This window comes from Phytophthora infestans, genomic scaffold (assembly GCF_000142945.1).
Source record: "Phytophthora infestans T30-4 supercont1.54 genomic scaffold, whole genome shotgun sequence".
Taxonomy (NCBI): Eukaryota; Oomycota; class Peronosporomycetes; order Peronosporales; family Peronosporaceae; genus Phytophthora; species Phytophthora infestans.
Window position 1 is genome coordinate 371,373 of NW_003303705.1, and position 9,310 is coordinate 380,682.

Here is a 9,310-nt window from a genome sequence, read left to right on the forward strand (position 1 = left end):
CCACCGCAATACTTTCCTCTCGAGTGGGTTCCACCCACGTCGAACGAGTGCGAGCGTTTCTTCAGTCAAGCCAAGCTGGTTCTGACCGACCTAAGGAAAGCCATGGACCCTAACACTCTTGAACTGCTTATGTTTCTATCCTACAACAAGAAGGATTTAGTGTTAAAGCTATCAGGCAGAGTATGGGTAGTCAACTTAGGGAATAATGCCATTATTATTGTCTTGGCGTAATAGCAGCCGAATATATTGAGTATGGCATATTGGGGAACCCTGGCCACCGACGTGTGTTCGTGATCTAATATGGCGCGGAGTGAGCATATGTATCTGTTTTAATAAATTTATAACATGTTATTTTATCGTATTCTCAAACATGTAGTAGTATTAATCATTCTTGCTACCCCGAAAAAGGAATCCTACTGGAGGATTCTGCCTAGTTGTCGGAATGACAAGAATATTTCAAAAATACTTTATATACTGAGCATTCGTAAGGAGACATACTTATTTTGGCTGGTCGTCCGACATGTCGGAGTAAGAGACCTACCAACACGTGATGTCATTGGCCAAAAGTTGAAAACTAAAATCTCTAATTGGCGTAAAAATTGACAGCCCCTAACCTGATCGCTGTATCTGTCGGAAAGACGTGTATATTCATATATAAAGTCGATAGAGCTGGGCTTTGTTATACATAATTCTTCCCACACCAATTTTTTTTTATGCCGATTGACCACGTGTTCGCGCCGAGATGTCTTCATCGTGTTTCCCTCGGGCGCATCTATTAAAACAATCGTCCGCATTTAGTAAATGCAGACGTACCTGCGTGAACCGCGTGTAAATGCCATTTACACGCGGTTCACGTTTACACGCGGTTCACGCAGGTACAGTACTGCACCCCGTTTTCGCGCCCCTGGACCTTTGATAAAGTTCCGGATGTGATGATCCTGAATCCAAATGAACTTTAATTTGAAAGCTAAAATCTGATTTATTTGCAAATCATATACAGTCGTGCACCTCGTTTTCGGCCCCGGTATGGCTTAATAACCTGCACAATCTAATGATTGGGCCACATGCATTGCGCAAATGAGTTGCCCATCTCCTTTGGACCAAATAACCTCAAGGGGGGATGAAACGCCGCACTTCCGCCACGATGTATCAGCTCAATCACTTCACCATACAACAGCTTATTATAAATTTTGTCGCAAAAGGCCATGGCACGTCGCCCGTCCGCCTATTCTACGTTGAATCTCGCCAATAAGCAAACATTGTGCAGGAAGGCAGCCACAGAGCCATCATGGACACTGTCTCTGTTTTACAAAGGCGAGACGTATACCCCCGTCAATATTTATACAGCGATGAAGTGGTGCTCAGAAGGTTGGCAAGACGTATCGACAATGACCATACGAAACTGTTGGAATCACACTAGTATTGTGTCGAAGATGGATTTGAGATTTGTACTTAATTAAGGTAATACAAAGTAGTACATTTGGATTCCATCTGCTCCTTTATAAATATTCGCAGCTCGTAGACTCTATATCCGCCGAATACGAGGTATAGGATTTACAAATAAATCTGATTTTAGCTTAGTTCATTTGGATTCATGAGCATCACATCCGGAAGTTTATCAAAGGTCCAAGGGCGCGAAAACGGGGTGCAGTACTGTACTGTATTACTTTCTGTGAATTGTTTGTGGAGCAGTCAGTATTGAATGTTAAGATTAAGAAAGGTGTACTTAATCGCGAGGGGGTAGCATTTAGTATGTCCACGTCCATCAGAGAACTTACCTCCCTGTAAAGAACTATAATAAACCTTCTGGATTTATGGTTATTTTCAGCATCCAGACCATTTGGTTTTGGAAATGCCCCTTTCTCCCAGGATAATCATTTATGGGAGCTCACCTCCGACTCGGAGTCCGAGGGACTTCAACGCAGCGGTCGTCAGTCACTGACTGACAGTCAGCTCTGGCTCATCTTGCCACTTTCACTTTCGTTCCGACATTCGCAAATGTATTGCTCATCAAAGTTAAACCTCTTGTCCATGTCAGTCCCTACCGCGCCATGCGATGACGACACCCTCCTCAGTGATATCCTGGCCTTCGTCGACACATTCCCGGCAGACAGCGAGCAGCTACTTAATGATAATACCGACACAATTGACTCCAGTGCAATGCATGAAGACGATGGCAACACTGCAGCCATCACTGCTCAGTCGAGAGAGGAGCGACGACGCATGGCTAATCGACTGAAAGACAGGAACAAGTACCTTAGGAAAAAGGTTTGTACAGCTTCACGAAGAACATGGGCTTATGCCGCCGCTGACAGTTTCTCACTACTTGCAGGAGAGGATCCCCAAGCTCCACGCAGAAATAGAGCAGCTCACCAAGATTCTTGCAGACTATGAACGTGGCCGAATTCTTCAAAGCCAACAAACCGAGACTTCCTTAGTGGGGAAGAACGAGAAAGAAAAGCAGCTTATTCAACTCTCCAACGAAAGGAATGATCTGCTGATTGAGAACGCTCAGCTCCGCAAACAATTCCGCCGAGCCTCTGCTCTTGCTACCAACCTACAACAAATGCTCAATAGCGAGCACAAACTGTATCTAGCTAACTCATCTTACTTCAAACCGCTTACAACTTCCGACTGTCAGACCGTCTGACTCAGACGGAGCTGAAAAGGTCACTGGGTGTCATCACGCCGAGCTACGGCGTCTTGAAGAGCATGAATCGAGCACGCGAGATCTGTGGTTGGAATGAGAAGCGCTTGACAAAGCGGTCGGACTTTCCAACTGGAAATCGAAGCTGATACTAGGCAAGTCGGCTCGGTTCGTCTCTAACCAGACTTGGGAAGTCTTCTTGGACCCGTTTCGTACCGAGAAGCTGTTCGCACCGATCATGAATGTCCGGTGTCGTCTCGTACAGCGCGTGGACGGCGACAACGTTCTCTTCTGCTACGACCATGCTGCCTCGTGCGTCTTGTCCGAGAAGACGGACATTCCATCAGTAAGCACGATGGCTCTAGTGACTCGAGTCTCCACAGGTGCTAGTCACCTCATCATCACTCGTGGACTGCGACATGGAAGTGTGGAAGTGCAAGATCTACTTCGATCGACAACTACGGACCGCAGACGTGAGATCTGGCTAGAGACGTTGACTTGGTAGGTCTCTTTTAATCGTGTCTGGCTCAAACTATTAATAACCGCTGACTTCTGTACTTGCAGGATTCAATTCGAGCAGCTTGGCCAGGACTGCAAGGTGACTATCGGTGGGATTACGCCAGCGCTTCGCCAAAGCTCGTACTTCTGGATGATCGAGTGCGTCCAACTAGCTCTCCGATGGGAGATGGCAGTCCTTGGCCCGCGTTTCCGAGCGACATAGCGACTGTCAATTTCAGAGCATTTCAATGACAATGGCAAATACGTGAAGGTTAGTTAACAAAAGCTGATTCAGAAGACGGAAACTGGTGCGGCATGTAAGCGGAAGTGTTCTGATGCGACAGAGGCTTAACTTCAGCTATCCCCGCTTAAGTGTGAAGTGGTGGGTTAGAAAAGTGTCACTTACAGACGAGAAACTCGGTTCATTCTCAACTTGTTTATCACGGTCTCATGTTTGACGAGACTTCCTGTATTGTGATACTATATCGGTGGAGACTTGGGTTCCAATAAAAACTTGCATTCGAGGGTGGTTTCGCGTTTATCGACGAATTCGAACGATGTCGTCTCGAAGCTGGAGCCAATAATGGTAAGGCACAACTTGAGGGAAGCTCGGCGGCACTACTACACAAAGACACAATCTGGTGAGCATTTGTGTTGGGCTGCACTTCAAGTACCAGTATCACATACGTTGACCAACTAGCACTAGCACTTACCGGTAGTATGTACTTTGAAGTAGTAAGTGACAACTCCGGACCAAGAGCTGAGAATAATCGCTTCACAATAAGATCGATCTCTGTCGTCCAGTGCTGACACCGCCGACATCAGCCCAAGGCCACAAAAGGTTGATCTGCCCAGCGATAACGAAAAAAATAATGAATGTAGGGTCAGAGCGATCCTTGCTTCGCACTGTTAAATGACTTAACTGATTGCATTTGGCAACTCAATTTTGTCCACTTACACACTTAGTGCACAACTTGTGGTAACTTTACCTTACCTTATGATACCGACTCCGCCGGTAACTCCTCTGTGCAGCTTTTCTGTCGAAGTGCCAGCTGAAAAGATTTAGCGGACGTAGTGGATATCCTATATCCTATATCCACTACGTCCGCTAAATCTTTTCAGCTGGGAAGTGAATCAAGCGCAGCGACAACTTTTCGCGTAGCCAAGAACGCACTTCCCAGTTTTCAAGCGCATGGAATCAAATTAATTTACTGCACCTGTACACCCTTTAAGTACTACATGTATTATTAAATAATACTACTTTACCAGCAGTAAAAGGTCTACACTTGAATAATAACCAATCAAAACTAGGTTGAAAGCTAAGTTGCACAAACGGTTTGTACAGGGCGGAAAATCCCCGGCGGGCTAAATAAGTCAGCAGATCTGCTCGTGACGTCCATTTCAACATTTTCTTTCCACCCACAGTACAATCAAGGTTCAATCTGACCATGGGCAAACTATTCGGCTCGAAAGGCGATCTGCGCATCGAACTCGACCGGGGGAGCTACAATCCCGGAGATATTGACAAGGGCGTCGGCCTGAGGATGCTGACCGCCATTGCAGCTTGAGTTGAAGTTACACTTTATTTTCTATTCTTTCTTTCTAGGCTCTTGTCCCAGTCGGAGACAAGACACGACACAAACTAACAGAAATACCAGTCTTGAATTAACCCTGTTCTAAAAGCCCCTCTGCGAGCCAAGGGCATATCACTTTGAACTAGTTCAAAGTAAAGGACGGAACTAGAGGATAAGTTGTAGAACTTCTACAACGGGTGAAGACCAAGCAAGACCATGGACGAGATGAACCGCGCAGACAAAGGCGTGGTATTCCAGGTGACAACAAGGGAGTCAACGTACAACACGGAGCGTGAGTACGTGAAGATTTCACTCCCTCGCTTCAGCGGAGGCACAGCCCAAGATTGGCTTAAGTGGAGTCACAAGTTTGGACGTCTGTGCCAGCTCAAAAAGTGGGCACCAGAAGAGAAGGACCTGAATTTGCAGTTGGTGCTGGAGAATGAGGCACTGGAGGCGTGGCAAACAGCTTCCGAGGATAAGGATATGAATAGTGTGGCACAGTTTACGAAGGCGTACGCGTTGTGGGGACGGACGTACGTACCCAAAGCATACAATGAGCAGTTAGAAGAAGACTTGTTCATGTTCGCCAAGCGGCGTAATGAGACAGTGTCACAGTGTCACCGGCGCATGAGAGAGATTGCTCGCATGCTTCGAGACTTGCCAACGAACCCCATGAACTTGGACGACAAGTCAATGATCAGGTACTTCAAGCGTGCGATGCCGAGAGATTGGAGACATGCGTACGAGTGCAGTGGTATCACATTCAGTAGTATGCCGCAATCCGTGCAGTATTTCGAGAGCCTTGAGCAGTCAGAGCGACGCGAAGGACAAGAGAACAAAGGCAAGCCGAAGGCGAGTAAGCCGAATAAGCAGTACGGCAACTACCATGGCAAGAATAGTAGCCATAAGAAGTGGAATAATAACCACACGAGCAAAGCGTCGTCGAGCAACAACGCAGAACTAAGTGCAAAGTGGTGCAAACTGCATAAGACAGCGTCACATAGTGACCAGGAGTGTTTTACGCAGAAGAAGAACGACAAGAATAGCTACAATCAGAAGTCAGCGACAAAGAAGTCGGAGAACCGAAAGCTGACGAAGGTGGACGACACGGAGTCGGACTACAACTATAGTGATGAGAGCGAAGGCAAAATAATCACCAGTGCGATGAATGAAGCGTCTAAAAGCGTTGGTAGACCAATGCGACTGAGAATTCGGCTCTCGCAGACGAAAGAGAAAAGAGTAGCTCTACTGGACACTGGATGTACTACCAGTTATATTAACGCATCACTCGTGACTGCTAATAAGCAGCTGGGAGTCAAGAAGACCCCTTCAACCATGACATTCGAGCAAGTTGACGGTAAACTCAAGTCGGATGGTACTATGGTTGTGAAGTTCAGATTCTTGGACCTTAACTATGGCTCACGAATCACTCATCAGTTTGAGGTGATTAAGAACACCAAGGACGAGATGGTCATTGGTCGCGATTTATTGAGCGCATTGGGTATCATCGTGAGCTGCAGAGACGGCAAGGTGGAGTGGAACGGAAACTCCGTGGTCGTGAATATGGGCAATGCTGGGACGTATCAAGAGATGCCAGACAAGAAGCCGAAAAGACACCTGCCTGTAGAATTGAAGTAGGTGGAGATACTTGACGAGGTCAAGGACATTAACGATACTTCGGATAAACCGATGGACCTGATTAGCGATGCCGACATCAACCAAGAGACGTACGACCAAGTCGTGAAGTTGTTAGCTAGCTTTAAGATGTTGTACAATGGGCATCTGGGCAAGATGAAGCTGCCGGATTAGGTCTTACCAATTGTTGAGCCGTTCACACCGGTTCATGCGAGGCCATACTCAGTACCGAGGAGTGAGGAAGATGCAGCTCGCAAGGAGATACACAGATTGATTACAGTCGACGTGCTTGAGCAAATCTTCGACTCGGAGATGGCGTCGCCTGCCTTCTTCTTAAAGAAGCCGGACGGAAGACTACGGTTGCTGACTGACTTTCGAGCGCTTAATCGGTTTTTGAAGAGACATCCATACTATGTACCGCTGATTCGAGAAGTTTTAGCAAAACTAGGTGAAGCAAAGTACTTTTCGTCACTGGACGCCAATATGGGCTATTACGCTAGACAATGAGCGAAAATAAGCCGAAAGTACACCGCCTTTTGTACACCATGGGGAAAGCTCCAATACAAGAGACTGCGGATGGGAATATCTACGGCTCCGGACGAGTACCAGGCCAGCATGATGAAGATCCTGGGTGACTTGGATTTTGTCATCGTGTATCTAGATGACATACTGATCTTTTCGAAGACAGCCAAGGACCATGTGGAGCATTTACGGGTGGTACTAAAAAGTCTGAAAGAGTACAATGTGACTCTTAATGGCAAAAAGTGTCATATCTTTTGTAAGTCGGTGGACTACCTGGGTTTTACATTGAGTGCGGATGGAATCCAGCCTCAAGAGAAGAAGATCAGTGCGATAACGCGCTTGACAGCGCCGAGAACAAAGCGTGAGCTGAGAAGATTCTTAGGACTGATTAATTACTACAGGGAGATGATTCCACACAAGTCCGCATTGTTGAAGCCACTGACGAGAATGACGTCGCCAAAAGCAACATTTGTGTGGACTTCGACAGAGAATGAAGCATTCGAAGGAATCAAGAAAGCGCTAGCCGAAGTAGTACTTCTATCATTTCCTGACTTTTCAAAACCTTTTGACATCTACGCGGATGCGAGTGGTAAGCAATTAGGTGGTTTAATTCAGCAGGATGGTAAGTTGATTGCGTGCTTTTCGAGAACACTTACGGAGGCGCAGAGGAATTACACCACGATGGAGCTCGAGCTACTGTCAGTTGTGGAGATCTTAAAAGCGTACCGAACAATACTCTTAGGATTCCCGGTGGTGGTGCACACAGATCACAAGAACTTGATCTATCCTACGGAGAATTCGCTAAGAGTAAAAAGGTGGAAACTCTTACTGTCAGAGTACCGGTTGACATGTGAATATGTACAAGGAAAATCGAACATTGCTGCAGATGCGTTTTCACGCATGGAGTGCACATCCGTGTCCAACGAAAACGGTCACAGCTTAGCAGAAGCACTGTTCAGCGGACAAGGCGAATGTGTGTTGGAAGGAGATTATATCAAACAGTTCCAGAGTACAGACAAGATGGTACAAGTGCTGTTGCAAAAGTGTGTGAGTGGCACGAGTGACCCAGACTACCGGGTTGAGAACACCATGGGGGGACAACGTACTCCTCCTCCGTGTGCCTTGCAGAGCCGTCGTGTCTGGGCTTTCTTGGTACATTCTGGAGCACTGCATCGAGTTGACTTGCGCCGAGATGAATTCGGCATGTTGGCATGAAAAGCCAACTTAAGAGCCCCTTTGTCTTCTCGAAAAATACCTGGAGTAAACGATTTGAGCTATTGACCATAATGCCGGATTGATCTGCAAATTGAAGACTGCACTCTTAAGACTTTTTGTGAGCAAAGTTTGAAAAGGTAATTCGAAAGCAAATCGATGTTTATGCTTGGTTTTATGCTTCAACCATTCTCGATCTAGGATATAGAACGGAGGGACAGTTCATCTACAAAAGGCAATGTACCTATTTACATGTACTTTGATGAAGAAGTGATCGGTGGTTATCCCACTGGTATGAATCTGCAGTAATAAAAAGGTGTTATATGTAGCTCTATTGCCCTTGGCGAAACGTTCACCTAACGTATTCAGTGGGAACACCCGATCAATTATCAAATAAAATTTGGATCGCTTTACTTACCAGAAACGTGTGGTAATCCCAAATGCAATGCGCGAAAGAACTTGTTGATTGGTATCATCTGAACTTGCTGCACCCCGGATCAAAACGACAATTCCATACCATGCGGGCTAATTTCTACTGGTCGGGCATGGAGAAGACAATCGTAACGTACTGCAAGAAGTGCATCACGTGCAAGAAAGCCAAACTGCATGGAGGACCACAAGCATATGGCAAACTCCCTCCAAGAGACCTGAACATGGTTGATCCGTTCGACGTAGTGCATGTCGACACGATGGGTCCCTATGGAGCTGAACGTCAGTATGCCCTTACTGTAATCGATGAAGCAACTCGTTGGCTGGAGGTTTCCATCCAAACAGACAGTAAAGGAAGGACAACAGCGGAAAACTTTGATACGACATGGCTGTGTCGATATCCACGTCCGAAAACGGTAATTTTTGACAGGGGAAATGAGTTCAATACCAGCGAGTTCAGAGAGATGTTAGCAAGCTACGGTATCAAGCCGAAAGCGATCTCGGCCAAGAATCCACAAGCGAACGCTATCTGTGAACGTGTACATTTGGTGCTGAATAATTGCATCAGATGCAACCCAGAGGCGGATTGGCGCAAAGTACTTCAGTATGCTGCATTTTCAGCAGGTGCAAGCTACCACACTATTCTGGGAACTACTCCTGCAAACATGATATTTGGGCAAGATCTGATTACTCGCAAGCTTTATGAAGCAAATTGGAACTACTTGTGCAAGAAACGCTTTGATGCTATTCTACAAGAGAATGGACCGTGCAAACTCTACCAGACTACAGCACT

The 9,310-nt window shown here is 46.3% G+C and overlaps 1 protein-coding gene across 1 annotated transcript; it reads left to right on the top strand.

The window, feature by feature from the left end:
- Window positions 1-2,031: 2,031 nt before the first annotated feature.
- On the top strand, window positions 2,032-3,368 carry PITG_17416 (uncharacterized protein; the record flags this gene model as incomplete). Its single annotated transcript, XM_002896687.1, has 5 exons — window positions 2,032-2,268; window positions 2,333-2,589; window positions 2,670-2,737; window positions 2,842-3,148; window positions 3,212-3,368. The coding sequence occupies 5 exons, from the start codon at window positions 2,032-2,034 to the stop codon at window positions 3,366-3,368; spliced, it is 1,026 nt and encodes a 341-aa protein (XP_002896733.1).
- Between the last annotated feature and the right edge of the window lie 5,942 nt (window positions 3,369-9,310).